General features: G+C 43.3%; 1 protein-coding gene across 1 annotated transcript; it reads right to left on the reverse strand.

Annotated features, from left to right (window-relative positions):
* Nucleotides 1-6,984: 6,984 nt before the first annotated feature.
* Nucleotides 6,985-21,180, reverse strand: LOC115156713 (5-methylcytosine rRNA methyltransferase NSUN4). The gene is made up of 6 exons (XM_029704317.1): nucleotides 21,046-21,180; nucleotides 12,825-13,210; nucleotides 12,506-12,660; nucleotides 12,208-12,368; nucleotides 7,624-7,748; nucleotides 6,985-7,409 (listed from the first exon to the last, which is right to left on the reverse strand). The coding sequence occupies exons 1-6, from the start codon at nucleotides 21,136-21,138 to the stop codon at nucleotides 7,133-7,135; spliced, it is 1,197 nt and encodes a 398-aa protein (XP_029560177.1). The 5' UTR covers nucleotides 21,139-21,180; the 3' UTR covers nucleotides 6,985-7,132.
* Between the last annotated feature and the right edge of the window lie 370 nt (nucleotides 21,181-21,550).

Raw genomic sequence — 21,550 nt, forward strand, 5'->3', positions numbered from 1 at the left:
GTCATTCTCAAAACTTTTGGCCACGACTGTACACACCAACACAGTTGTGAAGAGGGCATGACAACGCCTCTTCCACCTTAGGAGGCTGAAAAGATTTAACATGAGCCCTCATCTCCTATTTGACCATTTTTGGACTCATCACACATGCTGCTGCTACTGTTTATCATTGTCACTTCATTCCTAGTTATATGTACATACACACACAAGCATGTATAGTGTATGTGGACACCCCTTCAAAATGAGTGGATTTGGCTATTTCAGTCACACCCGTTGCCCGCAGGTATATAAAATCGAGCACACAGCCATGCAATGTCCATAGGCAGACATTGGCAGTAAGAATGGCCTTACTGAAGAGCTCAGTGATTTTCAACGTGCTACCGTCATAGGATGCCACCTTTCCAACAAGTCAGTTCGTCAAATTTCTGCCCTTCTAGAGCTGCCCCAGTCAACCATAAGTGCTTTTATTGTGAAGTGGAAACATCTAGGAGCAACAACAGCTTACCCGTGAAGTGGTAGGCCACAGAAGCGCACAGAACGTAGCGCGTAAAAATCATCTGTCCTCAGTTGCAACACACTACCGAGTTCTAAACTGCCTCTGGAAGCAACGTCAGTACAAGAACTGTTCGTCGGGAGCTTCATGAAATGGGTTTCCGTGGTCGAGCAGCCGCACACAAGCCTAAGATCAACATGCGCAAGCCTAAGATCAACATGCACAATGCCAACCGTCGGCTGGAGTAGCGTAAAGCTCACCGCCATTGGACTCTGGCGTGGAAACGCGTTCTCTGGAGTGATGAATCACGCTTCACCATCTGGCAGTCCGACGGACAAATCTGTGTTTGGTGGATGCCAGGAAAACACTACCTGTCCAAATGCATAGTGCCAACTGTAAAGTTTGGTGGAGGAGGAATAATAGTCTGGGGCTGTTTTCCATGGTTCGGGCTAGGTTCCTTAGTTCCAGTGAAGGGAAATCTTAATGCTACAGCATATAATGACATTCTAGACAATTCTGTGCTTACAACTTTGTGGCAACAGTTTTGGGAAGGCCCTTTACTGTTTCAGCATGACAATGCCCCCGTGCACAAAGCAAGGTCCATACACAAATGGTTTATTGAGTTCGGTGTGGAAGAACTTGACTGGCCTGCACAGAGCCCTGACCTCTACCCCATCGAACATCTTTGGGATGAATTGGAACGCCAACTGCGAGCCAGGCCTAATCGCCCAACATAATGCTCTTGTGGCTGAATGGAAGCAAGTCCCCACAGCAATGTTCCAACATCTAGTGGAAAGCCTTCCCAGAAGAGTGGAGGCTGTTTTTGTAATGGGTCCTAAGTGTAGCTGGTGTAGAGAGTCAGGCGCAGGACTACAGATATGAGTAATCAAAGTACTTTTACTCAAAATGTAAAATATACAAAGTAACAAAGACACGCACACCATGACAGACCAAAAATACAACAAACAATCACTCACAAAAAAACATGGGGGAACAGAGGGTTAAATAATGAACCAGTAATTGTGGGATTGAAGTCAGGTGTGTAAAACAAAGACAAAACAAATGGAAAATGAAAAGTGGATCGGCGGTGGCGTCGACCGCCGCCCGAACAAGGAGAGAGACCGACTTCGGCGGAAGTCGTGACAGTACCCCCCCTTGATGCGCGGCTGGCACCGCCCTGACGACCCGGAGGACGAGGCGCAGGGCGATCCGGATGGAGACGGGGGAAATCCCACAACAACAAAGGGTCCAGGACGTCCTCCACAGGCACCCAGCATCTCTCCTCCGGACCGTACCCTCCCAATCCACGAGGTACTGAAGGCCCCTCGCCCAACGCCTCGAGTCCAGGATAGCTAGAACAGCATACGCTGGGGCCCCCTCGATGTCCAGAGGGGGCGGAGGAACATCCCGCACCTCAGCTTCCTGGAGTGGACCAGCCACCACCGGCCTGAGGAGAGACACATGGAACGAGGGATTAATACGATAATCTGGGGGAAGCTGTAACCTGTAGCATACCTCGTTCAGTCTCCTCAGGACTTTAAATGGCCCCACAAACCGCGGACCCAGCTTTCAGCAGGGCAGGCAGAGGGGCAGGTTTCAGGTCGAACACCGGGGCCTCGCTCGCTGCAAAGACCGGGGCCTCGCTGCGGTGGCGGTCAGCGCCCTCTTGGTGGACATGTCCAGCCGAATGGACATGTCCACCAGCTGGTCCAATGTGAGGGTAGTGTCTTGGCAGGTCAGCTCCCGACGGACGTCTTCGCGTGACTGCACCTGTAGTGATCGATCAGGACCCTGTTGTTCCATCCCGCGCTGGCGGCCAGGGTCTGGAAGTCCAAGGCGAAATCCTGCGCGCTCCACATCATACGGCGTTGGCCCACTCCAGGGCTTTGCCTGAGAGGCAGGAGACGAGGGCAGACACACTCTCACGCCCCGAAGGAGCCGGGTGGACGGTCGCCAGGTAGAGCTCCAGCTGTAGTAGAAAACCCTGGCATCCGGCAGCCGTCCCATCATACTCCCTCGGGAGCGCGAGTCGAATCCTGCTGGGACCAGGGGAAAGAGGGGTGGACAGTGGGACCTGTTGTAGTGGGGCTGGTGGAGGCGCTGAAAAACCTCCCTCTCTCCAAACGATCCATAGTCTGCAGCACGCGATCCATGGCAGTGCCCAGACGTTGCAACATGGTCGCGTGCTGCTGAACGCGCTCCTCCACTGGAACAGGGAGGGCGTCTGCTCCTGCTGACTCCATTCTTCGGGTGAATGATTCTGTAATGGGTCCTAGGTGTAGCGAGTCAGGCGAAGGACTGCAGATATGAGTAATCAAAGTACTTTTACTCAAAATGTCAAATATACAAAGTAACAAAGACACGCACACCATGACAGACCGAAAATACAACAAACAATCACTCACAAAAAAACATGGGGGAACAGAGGGTTAAATAATGAACCAGTAATTGTGGGATTGAAATCAGGTGTGTAAAACAAAGACAAAACAAATGGAAAATTAAAAGTGGATCGGCGGTGGCTAGAAGGCCGGTGACGTCGACCGCCGCCCGAACAAGGAGAGGGACCGACTTCGGTGGAAGTCGTGACAGTTATAGCAGCAAAGGGGGACCAACTCTATATCAATGCCCATGATTTTGGAATGAGATGTTTGATGAACTGGTGTCCACATACACTACATGACCAAAAGTATCTCTATCAATTACCTCATACCTCTGCACATAGACTTGGTAATGGTACCTCATGTATATAGCCAAGTTCTCGTTACTCATTGTGTATTTAATATTACTTTTATTATTAAGGGTTATTACTTTTCTATTATTTCTCTATTTTCTTTATCTCTGCATTGTTGGTAAGGGTCCGTAAGTATGTCCACACCTGTTGTTTACAAAGCATGTGACAAATAACATTTGATTTGTGTACTTACATATTTACCAAATAGCTACATATTGCTTTCTTTGCTACTGAATGAAATAATTTAAGCTGTTGATATCAAACCTGAAACATTTAAGGGCCGACAACGTCCAAGAATAATGTAACTAATAGCCGATAGTGGGAATACTGTCGATGCAGCTGAACTTGCAGATTGCTGATTCCTCAGAAAAAAAGGATGTTTGTCAGAAACGTTATTTTGAGAAGAAAAATGCACCCTGGCTCTTTAATTTTTCTGACACGACCACGGCCTCAGCAGCGAGCCCTCCTGCACAAAATTCACAGTGTATTCAATCAGTGTCTTTTCTCTCCCGCCTCCATGGTTCTCTTAAAGGTTTTAACCACGCGGAGAATGAAAAGTGCGACCGTAAGAAACCCAGGCCCATTGAGGTGACAGGCTCTGCCAGAATATGATCCTAATCCTGTTTCCAGCATTCTTTTAGCCCGCTGGCATCGCAATTTAGCCACATATTCTCTGAGCTGTCAACCCAGGGAAATCCCTCTAATAGCACATTGCCCAGATACACATCAAAGTGCTCCTAGAAACCACCGGGAGCTTAGTGACACACACACACACACACACACAACTCTGATGTTCAACAGGCCTTCAAACATTGAAGCATTAAAAGTTTGAAGACTACCAATCCTTCTACTATTAGAATTTTTCAAGCATGACCATGCTCAGAATAAATGCATCGTCTTTCCACATGTTTGTTGAGGAGAAAGTTCCTGATAAAGAAAAGAGGGGGAGAGACAAGATCTAGAAACAGAGGACAAAGAGAAAGAGTGATGGCCAGAAGAAGACAACAGGTGGTTGAACTCTGCAGCCCAGGACACGCTTCTTTAGTTCCACTTGATCTCCCTTTCTATTCTTGCCCCCTTTTTATTTTTTTTAAACACTCTCCCTGCAATCTCGTCCCAGGCTAATCCTTTTAGAGAGAGAAAAACCCCTTTTTTCTAGTGGCCTGGCCAAGGCCAATGGACACAGTGCATCACCTGTCCCTGAGATGCTATCAGTCAGGAACACTTGCACGTCACCCACTCCCAAAAGTATCACACACTACACAATCATTTTGATATTGCTCTGATTTTCCATCGAATCCTTGCATAGCCTACCGTAATGTACGAATTTGTATCGTCAGCTTTTGAGACGACATAAAAAGACAAGGTAGTGTTGGGAAGATACCTTATCTTGCCTCAAGAAGGTAAGTGTTGGGATAGTTTTGGCAATTTATCCAACATTTACCGTAGAGCCTGAGAGAGATCTGTCAAGTCAGTTGATACCTAATAAAGCTTTTTGAAAGCCGTTGCAAAAAGTGGAATGACAAAGTAGTGCGAAGGGGAGGCCATGAGTAGTGTTTGAGCCCTGTGGCGTGTTGGTTTCCTGCTGGGCCCACTATTCACGGTGCATCTGGAACAAAGACCCCCACTGGTGAGATCCTCTCACTCACAGCGGACAGGGCTGGACGTCTGATCCTCGCCTGTGGTCCTAGACACCCAGCAGAGGCTTCTACATGAACACATAGATATGTGATCCTGCGACCAAGGCCTATCATAACCTTTTGGGGGGGGGGGGGCGTTTACCCTGAGGTCCATTCTGAGGGTTATATAAACTACATAGCTGAATAACGAGTCATCAGGCCTATATCCCAAAGGTTTCTGCTCCACTCTAAACCGCAATCGTTCACCCCAAACTGTTATTACATCGTGTGCTGATATCATACCACATCATATACCGTCTTCTGTGGACACAAAACTCCAACACTCATTCACTTATCTTGGTTTTACTCTAAATCTTCCCCTCGGTCTCTCTCACTCACTCCCCCTCTCTCATAAACAGAAACACACACACAACCTCATGATATAGACCAGTGTTTCCCAACCCTGGTCCTCCAGTACCCCCAACAGTACACATTTACATTGTGGCCCTGGCCAAACACACCTCATTCAGCTCATTGAGGGCTTGATGATTAGTTGACAAGTTGAATCAGGTGTGCTTGTCCAGGGCTACGATAAAAATGTGTACTGTTAGGGGGTACTGGAGTACCAGCGTTGGGAACCACTGATGTAGTCTACCTCTCCCGACACAGGCCTACAGCAAAGGAACACCATTGGCTAATTCAATAATGAACGGCCCAGTAGAAAGAGAAGGGGGAGAAGAGAGGAGTAACTCATCCCTAATAGTCTTTCATCCCCTGAGTGTTAAAACATGTAAATTTATGTAAAAACCCATAGGAAACACATATTTACAATACGTTTAGGTAATCACAAGATGCGGGAGCGGCGTCCTGGGCCGCCGACGGAAGCAGTCAATACAGAAATAGTTTTTATGTCTCATTAATTCCCTTCGCATTCGCCGATACATCCTCTGTTACCGCGGTAATACAGTAATCACTCACAATCGGCCAGTGAAATTATCTGCACTCATCTGTGGAATAAAAAGGCGAAGGGGAAAAGGAGGTGAGAGATCCCATTTTGGCATCGCTCTTGCGTCCTTAATGTTCATCTGGGAGCCGCCGAGCAAACAGCCTCTCCTCTCCCTCGGTGGCGCCGCTCGCGAGCCGCTTAATGGCAGCAGGAAGTCGATGACACTCGGCGGCGCTCGCTCGTTAGCCGTGCGCACACCTCTTTCATGCTACATTGCACGGCCAATGCAACAACAGAGAAGGTCATCGGCGGTGTGATGTGAGGAGGTACAATACCTTTGCATTCACGTTAGATAATAAGAAAGACATTGCAGGCTGCATTTAAGGGACATCAAATAGGAAATTGAGAGAATTCAACCGTTGTAACAGGCCTAGAGATTCTCAGAGCCAATGATTATTTGAGTGTTCGTTACGAAAATGTTTAGAATCTGAATGAAAATGTTCATGATGGTATTAAATGTATTTTTTTTTTTTAAAGTTTAAACAATATGATAAAATGGTAAAGGTCACTATGGGACCACATCGAACAGACTTGAATTGGTTTATTGTTCTACCTCAGTGGCTGGGATTGGTTTATTTGTTCAACCTCAGTGATTGGGCATAATGACCTAGAACAGGGCTCTCCAACCCTGTTCCTGTAGCGATACCGTCCTGTAGGTGTTCGGTCAAACCCTTACCTAGCACACCCGATTGTAATAATCAGCTGGTTGATAAAATGTATCAGGTTAGTTAAAACTGGGGTTGGAGAGAAAACCTACAGGACGGTAGCTCTCTGGGAACAGGGTTCGGAGCCCTGTGCTTCCGCAAAGGCATTGCTTGCTCTTTGAGGTTTAAGGCTGTGTTTCTTGTATAGCACTTTGTGACAACTGCTGATGTAAAAATGGCTTTATAAAATCTATTTGATTGCTCTAGAACCAAATAAGCTTTCTGCTTTTCACCCATTCTATAACAGTTGGACAGAGCAATATTTTGAGTGAAGGTTGAGTTTATCGTCATGGGTCCAGTAACTTCGACCCCTCTGTTTTCGATACAAAGAGAGCACCGACTTGTATAACTGTATAATACTGACAACTAGAGGCCAAAAGCAGCACTGCATAAAAATGTTGAAGTCCACTGAAAATTGAATGTTGAAACAGTTATACATTTTTTAGTCCATTAATCAATGTATTTATTTGCGGTGCTTCACATTAATACATAAATACGAAGTCAGACGTTATGACCAATTAAATCAGGTTGCCCCTGAAGGGATAAATAAAGTTGTATTGAAGGGAATTAAATTCATCAGTTCTAGTTTAACCTCTGCAGCTTGCACATGTAGATGGGTCCAAAGTTAGCGGTGAGGTGAGGAAGGACCAGCTGTCCCAAGTGGGGGTCGAGGGCGAAGTGGAAGGTGTCCTTAAAGAGGCGTGTGATGGGTCGAAGGTCGACTACTTGCAGGCTGATGCCGTGTTCCTCCCGGGCCAGGTGCATGGCCCGCTCCACCACATACTCGTTCTGCAGCTGGGACAGGGAACAGGTGGAGTAGAGCACCTGTCCCCCTGGACGAACCGCCTCAATACCAGCACTGGTGGAAGAGGAACAGGGAAAGATATTAACTGAAATCATTATCAGATATCATATGATCAAAATAGGACCGCCAAGACACAAAACTACCATACATAGATGCAATGAATAGATACAATCAAAGACGCACAATAAACTAACTTAAGGAAAAAAATGATTTATTTTATGTGATTTTATTGCTTTAACAGTAACATGATAAGTTACTGAACACTTACAGGAGGAGTTCTGTCTGCAGCTGGGGCAGCCTCTGTCTCTCCTTTGTCCTGGCCCTCTTGAAAATGTTGTTTTCATCCTCCGTGGCAGAGTGTCTGTCTGTGGTGCAGGGAACATCAACAAGGACCTGGAGAGAAAAAGGACATCAGTCTAACAAACCTTAGAACCCTGTAGAATTGGGATAAGCTAATAGCAGTAGGGCAATTCCATGGTAGCGGAGACTCCGATTTTTCCTTAAACTCTTAAATGTCAGCTCCGAATTAAAATTCAACGATCTCTGCAGAAAGAATGGGGTGTCAGCTATGACATGACACCTTGACTGGAACTACAGTAAGTGAAGTGGATCAACACCCAGTAACAGAATTGCGGTAACAGAATTTCATCAAATGTCCCTGATCTGTACTACACAGAAATACATAATTATGGATATGAATGTCCTTCTCTTCATGGTGATGTATGCTAAATAGGTACACAAAAAAAAGGTAGAAAAATGCAATATCCTCCTTTGCATATTTGGGTAATATTCAACACACTGGCTATTATTTTAATGAGGTCCACCGCAAACAAGACCACATTTGTTGGTCTGGACAAAATCTGAACCAATCACAGACCTCAATGTTTCACAAGTTTGGACATCAAAAGTACAGCACAGTAAAGTAGAGTTCAGTACATTATAGCATACTCAACTCTAGTGTGCTCTATTGTGTACTTTACTGAACTCTACTGTACAGTACAGATGTGTACTGCATACCTGGGTTAAAATACTATTTCAAATATCTCAATAACTTTCGCATACATTCAAAGTATTGTGATATCTTGTATTCAGAAATCACAAATTTGAAGGGGTGTCCACATACTTGTGTACATATACACCGTACCAATCAAGTTTGGACAGACCTACTCATTCAATGTTTTTTATTTTTACTATTTTCTACATTGTAGAACAATAGTCAAGACATCAAAACTATGAAATAACACATCTGGAATCATGTGGTATCCAAAAAAGTGTTAAATCAAAATATATTTTAGATTCTTCAAAGTAGCCACCCTTTGCCTTGATGACAGCTTTGCACACTCTTGGCATTCTCTCAACCAGCTTAATGAGAAATGCTTGTCCAACAGTTTTGAAGGAGTTCCCACATATGCTGAGCACTTGTTGACTGCTATTCCTTCACTCTGCGGTCCAACTCATCCCAAACCATGTAAATTGGGCTGAGGTCGGGTGACAGAGGCCATCTGATGTAGCACTCCATCACTCTCCTTGGTCAATTATCCCTTACACAGTCTGGAGGTGTGTTGGGTCATTGTCCTGTTGAAAAACAAATGATAGTCCTACTAATTGAAAACCAGATGGGATGGCGTATCACTGCAGAATGCTGTGGAAGCCATGCTGGTTAAGTGTGCCTTGAATTCTAAATAAATCACTGACATTGTCACCAGCAAAGCACCCCCACACCATCACACCTTCTTCTCGGTGGGAACCACACATGCAGAGATAATCCGTTCACCTACTCTGCGTCACAAAGACACGGCAGCTGGAACCAAAAATCTCAAATTTGGACTCATCAGACCAAAAGGACAGATTTCTACCAGTCTAATATCCATTGCTCGTGTTTCTTGGCCCAAGCAAGTCTCTTCTTCTTATTGGTGACCTTTAGTAGTGGTTTCTTTGCAGCAATTCGACCATGAAGGCCTGATTCACACAGTCTCCTCTGAACAGTTGATGTTGAGATGTGTCTGTTACTTGAACTCTGTGAAGCATTTATATGGGCTGCAATCTGTTGTGCAATTAACTAATGAACTTATCCTCTGCAGCAGAGGTAACTCTTGGTCTTCCTGTCAATGGATCCACATTTTTGGGGTTGTAATTTATATGGAGCATTCTACCTCTCGCATTCATGGAGCTAAAGAAGACACTTTGAACCAAAGCCTCTTGCCGCTGAAACACTTTGTGATGTGTTGCTTTGATTCATTTACATTTTTTGTTTTGAACCAGGTATGTTTGTTTATTTAACTTGATCCCTTGGTTCTCGGGTAGTGTAGGATTGGGATGGGATGGGAGGGGGGTGTATGCATCATATCTGCTAGACCGTCTTACGGATGGCCTGTGTCTGGAGCAGGGCCAGGGTCTTGCCCCACTGGGGCGACACAGACGTCCAACACAGAGTGTCCTTCCTGGACATCCAGGGTCATGCTTGCAGACAATTATTATACAAAATAAACATTTGATCAAAAAAAAAAAGAAGAAGATTGGTTCAGATTGGGTCCATGGACGTCTATGTTTGGGTCAAATTAAATTAAAAACACGTCTATGGACGTTGCAATCAAGGCCAGGGCGGACTGACCAAACTTCAACTACTTTTCAACGTCCAGTGCGCAGTGGGTGAAAATGCTGGTTACAGTAAATGGAAAGAGAGGGGGCTCATGCGTATGTGTGAGAGAGATTGTCCAGACTATTTTCACACTTGCTTTGACCACCATATGAGAGAAAGAAAAGTTATGAGCTGAACATAACAGTATGCCAGTGGAAGGGAGGACTGTAGCAGGTTATCCAACTGGTTTGCGACTACTTTAATTTCCCATTGTAGTCAATTCAATTGCAGTAATTCCATTAGTGATTTTTCAGAAAGTCCTTTAACAACGTGGTAACAGAATTGAGTTTTAATCACTTAATAAATCAAACCAAATTGATATCAGTAAAAACATGAACTAATTGGTAGGTCTACCTTTATGTGTTACTTCTGTGAACTTTCAATATCGCGAGGGAGAGAAATGAGAAAATATCTTAAAGAATTACATGGCACAGGGTAATGTTTCTTCAACTTACAAGGCAAATCATTTCTCCCGAAACTACACTGAACAAAAATCTGTTAGTCACATAAAAAAATTAAAAAGTCAGTATCTGGTGTGACCACCATTTGCCTCATGCAGCGGGACATATCTCCTTCGCAAAAAGTTGATCAGGCTGTTGATTGTGGGCTGTGAATGTTGTCCCACATCCCTTCAATGGCTGTGTGAAGTTACTGGATATTGGCGTGAACTGGAACACGCTGTTGTACACGTCGATCCAGAGAATCCCAAACATGCTCAACAGGTGACATGTCTGGTGAGTATGCAGGCCATGGAAGAAATGGGTCATTTTCAACTTCCAGGAATTGTGTACAGATCCTTGCGCCATGGGGCCGTGCATTGTCATGCTGCAACATGAGGCGATGGCGGTGGATGAACGGCACGACAATGGGCCTCAGGATCTCGTCCACGGTATCTCTGTGCATTCAAATTGCCATAGATAAAATGCAATTGTGTTTTCTTTGTCAGTAGCTTATGCCTGCCCATAGCATAAACCCATTGTGTTCACAACCTTGACATTAGCTTATGCCTGCCCATAGCATAAACCCATTGTGTTCACAACCTTGACATTAGCTTATGCCTGCCCATAGCATAAACCCATTGTGTTCACAACCTTGACATTAGCAAATCGCTCGCCCACACAACACCATACAAGCTGTCTGCCATCTGCCTGTCCAGTTGAAACCGGGATTCATCCATGAAGAGCACACTTCTCCAGCGTGCCAGTGGCCATCGAAGGTGAGCATTTGCACACTGATGTCGGCTACGACGCCGAACTGCAGTCAGGTCAAGACCATGATGAGGACAACAAGCACCCAAATGAGCTTCCCTGAGATGGTATGACAGTTTCTGCAGAAATTCTTGGGTTGTGAAAACCCACAGTTTCATCAGCTGTCCGGGTGGCTGGCTTCAGACGATCCCGCAGGTGAAGAAGCCAGATGTGGAGGTCCTGGGCTGCCGTGGTGACACGTGGTCTGCGGTTGTGAGGCCGGGTTGGACATACTTCAAAATTCTCTAAAACTACGGAGGAGGATTATGGTAGATACATTAACAAAATTCTCTGGCAACAGCTCTGGTGGACATTCCTTCAGTCAGCATGCCAATTACGCACTCTCCCTCAAAACTTGAGATGCACCTGTGCAATGATCACACCGTTTCATCAGCTTCTTGATATGCCACACCTGTCAGGTGGATGGATTATCTTGGCAAAGGAGAAATGCTCACTAACAGGGATGTAAACAAATTTGCGAAAAAAACATTTAGAGAAATAAGCTTTTTGTGCATAGGTAAACATTTCCGGGATCTTTCATTTCAGCTCATTAAACCAACACTTTACATGTTGCGTTTATATTTTTGTTCAGTGTAAATATAAGTGTTGATATTAGTTGGCAGGGGTCTTTACTCCAACATTACGGTGTTTTAATGTATTTCTAATACCTTTTAAGAACTTTTCTGTTAGATGTTTTCTAAGACCTCATTTCCACCTATTTGCCCAGAAATCAAAGCCTTAGATTATTCCTAATATTTAGGATAGAAAATAGTTTAAAATGTATATATGACTTAATTTCACAAATATATACATCATAGTTCATGGGTCCTTTTACGTGGAAAGGCCCAATAATGTATTACATTTCTTAATCTTTCATAAAACCAACAAATGTTGGTCAAATAATCTCAGTACTTACATTCTGAATTTTTTATAAAACCAAGTAATGTGAAATAATCTCAGTACTTACTCTGTCAAAGGTGTCTCTTTCGATTTCTCCCCATTTCCTGCCGTCAAAGGAAGTAATGCGCATTCTTTCTTCTGTCAACAGCTCTTTCGGAACGTAGCTGTTGAGGACCCGCTGGAGGCGGTAGGTACGAGACACTGAGATGTCATTGACACACAGAAATCCTGAAAAACACGTCATTACAAATAAATACCAGATCAATGCAAACTTAAATAGAACTGTAAAAAAAAAGCTTTACCAGTCTGTGAATTAGATAGAACTTCAACAATGTGTATGCATCATATCTGCTAGACCGTCTTACGGATGGCCTGTGTCTGGAGCAGGGCCAGGGTCTTGCCCCCTGGGGCGGCACAGACGTCCAGCACAGAATGTCCTTCCTGGACATCCAGGGCCAGGGCAGGCAAAACGGATGCCGCATCCATGAGGTAGTACCCAAGCATCCCATACAAGTCGGGTCTAGGAGGAAAATGGGAATTTAAAAATCATACAACTTGTCATCTAATAATATTACACTATAGGAGACATGTAGCTACAGTAAATTGTGCTGATGAAACAGACTGAAGCCCAGATTTCATCATTTTCCTCTCGCGTGTCTGTAAAAGAAGCGGTACAAATCTCACCTAGAAGGCTTGAATCTGGAGATGTCTCCCCCGGGGAAAACAAAGCACTTGATATTGGTGCGGAGGCGAGGAGGAGCCACATCTTGACTGACACCAACAGACTCGAGGGTTGAAGGGTTGTCGTGGAGAGGAAATCCAGGCGCCTGCAGTCTCTCCAGAGCTCCTACACCAACTGGTTGGCAGACAAAGTCTCTACATCCCTGGGACTGCAGGTCTGCGATGACCCCTTCTGTGGTGGAGAAATTGTTTACCAGGGCCCCGTACTTCTGCTCACAAAGCATGCTGACGCGGACAGAGGGCCACTGCTCTCCCAGCTGTAAGCTGTAGGTGGCATCAAAGTTCTGTAGGGCCAGGTTTGTGGCAGGGTACTTGGGCTGAGAGCCAGCCTGTTGAAAGAGGATTTGGAAGAATTTAGAAAAATCGGGCTTGCTTTGTGCCATTGACTACCAACCGGTGCACATTTTTATTCAATGGTGGTTGGCAACCAAAAAGGTTAAGTGCATCCTTCCTTTATCCATTCCTTGAAGTAATCACTGATTAGACATGATTGGACAAGTGATCACTAGGGCTCCTCCACCACATGGCTTTAACCTGTCCACTCATTCCTAATTAGTGATAAGCCTACGAGGGAGGAAGCAAGGAGGGCCAAGCACTTCAGCACATTATTAGCTGGAAGCGTCACAGAGAAACGCAGATAAAAACCAAAGCTGCTATAACAATACTGGAAACCATCTCATCATCAAGCATCTTAGCGAAGAGATCCTCCGGCTGTTAGCTCGTCTGCGAGAATAGGAAAACCTGCTTTCTCAGTTTTAAATGCCTCCTATAGGAAAGCTGAGTCGGGCAGTGTTGATCTGTCCCAATCAAACAGACAGATGTGAAGTTCAACTCTGCGGCCCATGGGAGACTGGACACTCGCAAGGCATAGGAGATCATGAAGGCAGTCTGGGCACCCATCTATTCGAGAAGATCCAATCCAGCTATCAAACAGCTTTGCCCTGCCTGAGACAGACCTACCAGCCCCAGGAGTCATCACGGATCCTGGGTGTATACCAATAGCCAGCGGCAGCATCCCGGTTCTGGCCAAACACTCCGATATTGACACTGGTCACTTACGTAGGTTTTAACAACCTTCATTTTAGGCAATCTGAGGTAGGACCATTTTTAAATTTTTTTAATTTAATTTTTTTTAAAGACCCTCGCTAGCACAGGGAAGAGAATAATTTTCTCTGGCCCCCTCCCGTGCTACCAGAAGGGTTCCGAACGTTTCAGCCGGCTCTTTGTCCTAAACAAGTAACCAAAGAAACTTTGCAACGACAGGAGTCTCTTTTTGTGACAACTTTGATTTGCTGTGGGAGCAACTAGCTCTTTTTTTTAAAAGATATGGGATTCACCCTAGCCGCAAGGGTTCCAGGACTATTTCCAGCAACATCGCAAACTATTTTAGACTGACAGACCGGGTCTGGTAATTCTCCAGTTCTCCCTGTCAGAATAAGCAACAGAGGACTTGGAAACCACATCAACTCCTATAGAAATGGCACTATGGTTATTGTGAGTAACCTTATGTCCCTTTAACTCCGCCTTTAATTCTGATAGATTGGGCTCCTGAGTGGCGCAGTGGTCTAAGACACTGCATCTCAGTGCAAGAGGCGTCACTGCAGTACCTGGTTTGAATCCAGGCTGCATCACATCCGGCCGTGATTGGGAGTCCCATAGGGCGGCGCATAATTGGCCCAGGGTAGGCCGTAAAATTGTCTAGTTTTACTAGATTCTCTTTTTTGTGAATGACTTCATTACTGAGTGCAAAGTTAATTGCACGTTTCTCATTGAAATGTGGTTGTCTTCAGACTGTGGTGCTGCTCTTATTGAAGCCTCCCCCTGGACTCCAGCTTTTCATAGGGCTCCTAAGTGGCGCAGCGGTCTGAGGCACTGCATCTCAGTGCTAGAGGTGTCACCACAGACACCCTGGTTCGAATCCAGACTGTATCACAACTGGCCATGATTGGGAGTCCCATAGCGTGGCACACAATTGGCCCAGCGTAGGCCGTCATTGTAAATAAGAATTTTTCTGAACTGACTTGCCTTGTTAAACCAAAAAAATCATACTCTATCAGAAAATGCTCTCAGCTCTAAGGACATTTAATTTGGCGACTTTGGGTCTTTTGAGCATCATGCTATACTGTTTAAATGTCAGCCACCAGCGGTGGACAAAACCCAGTATAGGCCACCAAAGCACTGCCCCACTTTTTTTTACTGATCTATCTGAACTATTGTCTAATGTCCTTGAGAACTATGATAAAATCAATGTTGGGTGATTTTAATATTCATGTTGACAAAGTGACTGACTCCAAGGCCATTGAATTTATGAATCTTTTGAGCTCTATAGACTTTATTCAACATGTTACTGGGTCCATCCATAACCGCAGCCATACTCTGCACCTGGTTATTACCAAGGGGCTTTCTAATGACATATCCTCTATTGTTGATGTTGCTTTATCTGATCACCACTGCACATTTTTTACTACCTTGATGCCCATAGCACAGGGTAATAATGAACGCATTAACTTCACTAGGGTAGGGGGCAGCATTCGGAATTTTGGATGAAAAGCGTGCCCAAATTAAACTGCCTGCTACTCAGGCCCAGAAGCTAGGATATGCATATAATTGGTAGATTTGGATAGAAACACTCTAAAGTTTCCAAAACTGTTAAAATAATGTATGTGAGTATAACAGAACTGATATGGCAGGCAAAAACCTGAGGAAAATCCATCCAGGAAGTACTATTATTTTGAAAGGCTATTTTTTCCATTGAAAGCCTATCCACCATACAAAGACTTAGGACCCAGTTCACGATCTCTATGGCTTCTTCTACATGTGGCCAGTCTTTAGGCATTGTTTCAGGCTTTTACTCTGAAAAATGAGGGAGATACAGCACTTTCAATGACTGGACAGCGGAAATTTCCAGACATGAATCCAGCGCGTGATCGGGAGCGCACCTTTCTTGTTCTCCTTTTCTATTGACGAAGCTTTTGTCCGGTTGAAATATTATTGATTATTTATGACAAAAACAACCTGAGGATTGATTTTAAACATCATTTGACATGTTTCTACGAACTTTTATTGTACTTTGACTTTTCGTCTGGATGTTGAGAGCGTGCTTTGTGCCTTTGGATTACTGAACTAAACGCACCAACAAAACAGATGTTTTTGGACATAAAGAGGGACATTATCGAACAAAACAAACATTTATTGTGTAACATGGAGTGCCACCAGGTGAAGATCAAAGTTAAGTGATTAATTTAGTCGCTATTTCTGACTTTTGTGAGTCCTCCTTGGCTGGAAAATGTCTGTATGGTGTTTTGTGGCTAGGCGCTGTCCTAACATAATCGCATTGTGTGCTTTTGCCGTAAAGCCTTTTTGAAATCTGACACAGCGGCTGGATTAACAAGACGTTTATCTTTAATCCTATGTATAAGCCTTGTATCTTTCATCAATGTTTATGATAAGTATTTCTGTAATTTGATTTGGCTCTCTGCAATTTCACCAGATGTTATTTGAGACAATGCATTACTGAACACAACGCTCCAATTTAAACTGAGGTTTTTGGACATAAAAAGGGACTTTATTGAACAAAACAAACATTTATTGTGTAACATGGAGTCCTGGGAGTGCCACCAGATGAAGATCAAAGGTTAGTGATTCATTTAATCGCTATTTCTGACTTTTGTGAGTCCTCTCCTTGGCTGGAAAATGTCTGTATGGTTTCTTGTGGCTAGGCGCTGTCCTAACATAATCGCATGGTGTGATTTCGCCGTAAAGCCTTTTTGAAAATCGGACACTGTGGTTGGATTAACAAGAAGTTTATCTTTAAAATGGTGTATAATACTTGTATGTTTGAGGAATTTTAATTATGGGATTTCTGTTGTTTGAATTTGGAACCCTGCAATTTCACTGGCTGTTGTCGAGGTGGGACGCTAGCGTCCCAATGATACCAGAGAGGTTAACTGACTTTCCTAGTTAAATAAAGGTTAAATAAATAAATAAAAAGGCTAGGACCAAGAGACATAGAGAGGCAGCCTTTAGTTATGCCCCCAGTCTCTGGAATAGCCTGCCAGAGAACCTGAGGGGGCCACAAGTGTGGATATATTTAAAGGAGATCTTAAAACATCTTTTTAGCTTTGCTTTCCTTAGTGTTTTTTAGTCAATCCATTTTTGTTCTTTTGTTTTTAACCCGCTTATGTTTGTGTAGTAAATAATAGCTTTAATTTTCATTGTTTTCCCCCCCCAGTGAAGCACATTGTGTTACATTCCATGTCTGAAATGTGCTGTAGAAATAAAGCTTGGTTTGATGAACTGGAAACTAACATTTCCAAGATACTTTTTACTGAATCAAGAACGAAGAAAGTATCGCCAAGAACAGGTTAGTTCAAATCTATGTTGGCGGTTTGTATGGGGCTTTCCTGTAACGCCCAGTAATAAATATTTGGTTATATCAATTTGTAAGTAGAGGTCGACCGATTATGATTTTTCAACACCGATACTGATTATTGCAGGGCCAAAAAGCCGATACCGATTAATCGGACAATTTTTTTTTTTTGCATTTATTTATTCATTTGCAATAATGACAATTACAACAATACTGAATGAACACTTATTTTAACTTAATATAATACATCAATAAAATCAATTTAGCCTCAAATAAATAATGAAACATGTTCAATTTGATTTAAATAATGCAAAAACAAAGTGTTGGAGAAGAAAGTAAAAGTGCAATATGTGCCATGTAAAAAAGCTAACGTTTAAGTTCCTTGCTCATAACATGAGTCTTCAATATTCCCAGGTAAGATGTTTTAGGCTGTAGTTATTATAGGAATTATAGGACTATTTCTCTCTATACAATTTGTAATTCATATACCTTTGACTATTGGATGTTCTTATAGGCACTTTAGTATTGCCAGTGTAACAGTATAGCTTCCATCCCTCTCCTCGCTCCTACCTGGGCTCGAACCAGGAATACATCGACAACAGCCACCCTCGAAGCAGCGTTACCCATGTAGAGGAAGGGAAAAAAACTACTCCAAGTCTCAGAGCGAGTGACGTTTGAAACGCTATTAGCGCGCACCCGGCTAACTAGCTAGCCATTTATCATCGGTTACACCAGCCTCATCTTGGGAGTTGATAGGCTTGAAGTCATGAACTGCGCAATGCATTGCGAAGGGCTGCTGGCAAAACGCACGAAAGTGCTATTTTGAATGAATGCTTACGAGGCTGCTGCTGCCTACCATCGCTCAGTCAGACTGCTCTATCAAATCATAGACTTAATTATAACATAACACACAGAAACACGAGCCTTAAGTCATTAATATGGTTGAATCCGGAAACTCTGATCTCGAAAACAAACCGTTATTCCTGTTACATTGCACAACCTTCAGTGTTATGTCATAATTACGTAAAATTCGGACAAATTACCCAAAGTGTTGCATATACCCTGACTGCGTGCAATGAACCCAAAATGACACAATTTCACCTGGTTAATATTTCCTGCTAACCTGTATTTCATTTAGCTAAATATGCAGGTTTAAAAATATATACCTCTGTGTATTGATTTTAAGAAAGGCATTGATGTTTATGGTTAGGTACAGTCGTGCAACGATTGTGCTTTTTTCGCAAATGCGCTTTTGTTAAATCATCCCCGTTTGGCGAAGTCGGCTATCTTTGTTAGGGAGAAATAGTCTTCACAGTTCGTAATGAGCCAGGCGGCCCAAACTGCTGCATATACCCCGACTGCAAGAGAAGTGACACATTTTCCCTAGTTAAATGAAATTCATGTTAGCAGGCAATATTAACTAAATATGCAGGTTTAAAAATATATACTTGTGTATTGATTTTAAGAAAGGCATTGATGTTTATGGTTGGAGCAACGTGTACCTAAGCGATTATATGCAACGAAGGACAGGCTAGATAAACTAGTAATATCATCAACCATGTGTAGTTAACTAGTGATTATGATTGATTGATTGTTTTTTATAAGATAAGTTTAATGCTAGCTAGTAACTTACCTTGGCTTCTTACTGCATTCGCGTAACCACGTGGAGTGTAATGTAAAGCAGGTGGTTAGAGCGTTGGACTAGTTAACCGTAAGGTTGCAAGATCAAATCCCTGAGCTGACAAGGTAAAAATCTGTCTTTCTGCCCCTGAACAAGGCAGTTAACCCACCGTTCCTAGGCCGTCATTGAAAATAAGAATGTGTTCTTAACTGACTTGCCTAGTTAAATAAAGGTCTAAAAAAAAAATACAAAATCGGCCAAATCGGCGTCCAAAAATACCGATTTCCGATTGTTATGAAAACCTGAAATCGGCCCTAATTAAATCGGCCATTCCGATTAATCGGTCGACGAAGCTGAAGAGGCTTACTGGGGACTTCAGCAATTAGCACTCCCCTACACATAGGTGCAGTCATTTATGAGATGAAGAAATGCACCTGCTGCAGCAGACCTACATTTTGAGAAGTTTAATAATAGCTAGGTATCTTTGTCGTTTTCATCTCAATTTCACCTGCATATCTTCAGTTACTGCTTGCTGTTGCCGGTCAAGCGTTTTCTAGCCACTAACCCATTCAAACACCAACTACCACTAGCACCTATTGACGATAGTATCTTCTGGTCGGGGGAGTTTTGTTAAGAGCCCCCACGCTCACTCTGAACGTTAAAACGCATCGCTGCGGTAGGGTTAAGAAATGCATCTTTCATATCAGCAAGGAATAATTAAAAAAAACAAAGGATAAATCAATTACTACACACTTTTTATAGTGTAAGTGTTCCCACACCGTCATATCTCCATGTTACAGCGCTTGTTTGCGTAAGACAGACGGAAGACATAGGTTAAGGTCCAAACACTTAAAAAGACACACCCTATCCCCTCAAATTCACTTCTGATGACGTCTGACTAGTATACACTTCCAGGGCAAGGGAGGAAGGAATTATTTTTAAAATTGACCACCCTTAGCTGGAAATTTGTCACTCGTTCAGGGTGTGTCTTAAGTGTTTGGACCGCAACTATAGTCGTCAGCCACTTGCCTAAATATCAGACTGTTACCATGGTTACTCCATGGCCTTGAGTCTGAATTAAGTCGCTTTAAAAAAAATAAAAGTATCTACAAGCCAGAATGTTGAGTAAAATGATTTGAGGTTACGTTCCTTTTGGCGGTAGGTGGAGATAAGGTATCCACAGAAAAGTGCTGTTTACCTGACATTTTGAGCACCAGTAGGTTCTGTCAGTTATATTTTCAATCTCGGCTCATTGAACAATATGTAAACTAATGTAACCGAAGTAGACAACCAAGTCACTTTTCCTCGCAATTAGCTGGAAGTGTTTGCCTTTTGGTCTGTGGCTCAGTTACGCCATATTGTGCAAGTGTTTGTCACGTGTAAATTGCAACAGAATTGAAAATAAATAAACAGAAGTACAAATCGATATATAACGTTCGACTAGTGTACTGAAAGTCAGGTTAATAACACTACTTGGTGGATAGTCTCAATATTCGAGCCCAGAAGGACAACCAACACAGACAACCGGTAGAGAGTTAATGTAATTAGGTCAACATTCTGGCATGTAAGGAACAGTTACACATTTAACACAAATGTCTTGGTCTGTTTTTTTATTTTTCAATATGCTTTGTGTTGTAGTCACGACAGAAAAATATATATAGTTAAGCACTTTACTATGCATGTTGTCAACCAGCACATGAATAAGGTAAATAACAATTGGTTTCTGTTTCCTGTGTAACATCAATATTGCTACATATACATCAATTAACTGTGCATTACTGCCTGATTAATCAGACTAGGCAGCCACTTGGGCTAATTATCCATTTAAGCGAGCTCTGAACACATGCGTAAGTCCATAACGGTGGAGGAAGTGTAGTTCGACAACTGGAGGCACATTGATCTGTGCAAAACTGCAACAGTACACATCTTTTCATTTGAAATATTTTTTTGCGGACATGAAAGATATGGGGCATATCACATGTTTAGCAAGCGATGATTAACGTTTCTAAACGTTACCACAAAGAGTCGGAAATGAAGTTCATACGCAGCCAACCTTGGCCTGGTCGAAGCTAAAACGCTGATAAGGGTTTTCGAGCGCTAGCTAACAGCCAACTTTAGTCAACGACTGGTTGTAGACTGTTCCAATTATTGTTAGCTAACTACGTCGTACGTACCCATTTGGCTTTCACGCGATTCCGTCGGGGTGTCAGGCACCGTAAATCTTTAATTTTTCGAAGCAATATTCTCGTATCCATGAGCGCCGCCATGTTGGTGTACGACACCCTTTCCAGTCCGGCTTTCCATCTGACAGAAAAGGTTCCCCCTAAGGGACACACTCTTCACACCACTTCGATACAAAGTGCTTTTCGTAGCAGATTTGGAATGCATTTTCGCAAACCCTAACTCAAACCTTTTTGCTAACCTCAACGGCAGTCACATAACCTGCTACGTTAATTATCCTAACCTGCTATTAAAGTAACTTCGGTATCGAAAAGGTGTTTCCCCATCAGATGGGACGATCCCATACCAATCCTATGGAGATTGTTGGAGGACTGCCATCTGGAGAAAATAGATGCATTCGTCCGGTGAACTTTATAGCTACGTTATTTCCTGCGTGTGACCTAACAGCGCCTCCAGATTCAAATCTTGTTAACAAGGTAATTTTCCTTCAACCAGTGT

The sequence above is a fragment of the Salmo trutta genome, chromosome 21, assembly GCF_901001165.1.
Source record: "Salmo trutta chromosome 21, fSalTru1.1, whole genome shotgun sequence".
Classification (NCBI taxonomy): Eukaryota; Metazoa; Chordata; class Actinopteri; order Salmoniformes; family Salmonidae; genus Salmo; species Salmo trutta.

Coding starts and splice junctions, on each gene's coding strand:
- LOC115156713 (XM_029704317.1), bottom strand. CDS start 21,138: ATGGCGGCGCTCATGGATACGAGAATATTGCTTCGAAAAATTAAAGAT. Junction 12,661..12,824: donor TCCAGATTCAAGCCTTCTAG/GTGAGATTTGTA, acceptor TTTTCCTCCTAG/ACCCGACTTGTATGGGATGC. Junction 7,749..12,207: donor AAAGAGACACCTTTGACAGA/GTAAGTACTGAG, acceptor TTTTCTCTCCAG/GTCCTTGTTGATGTTCCCTG.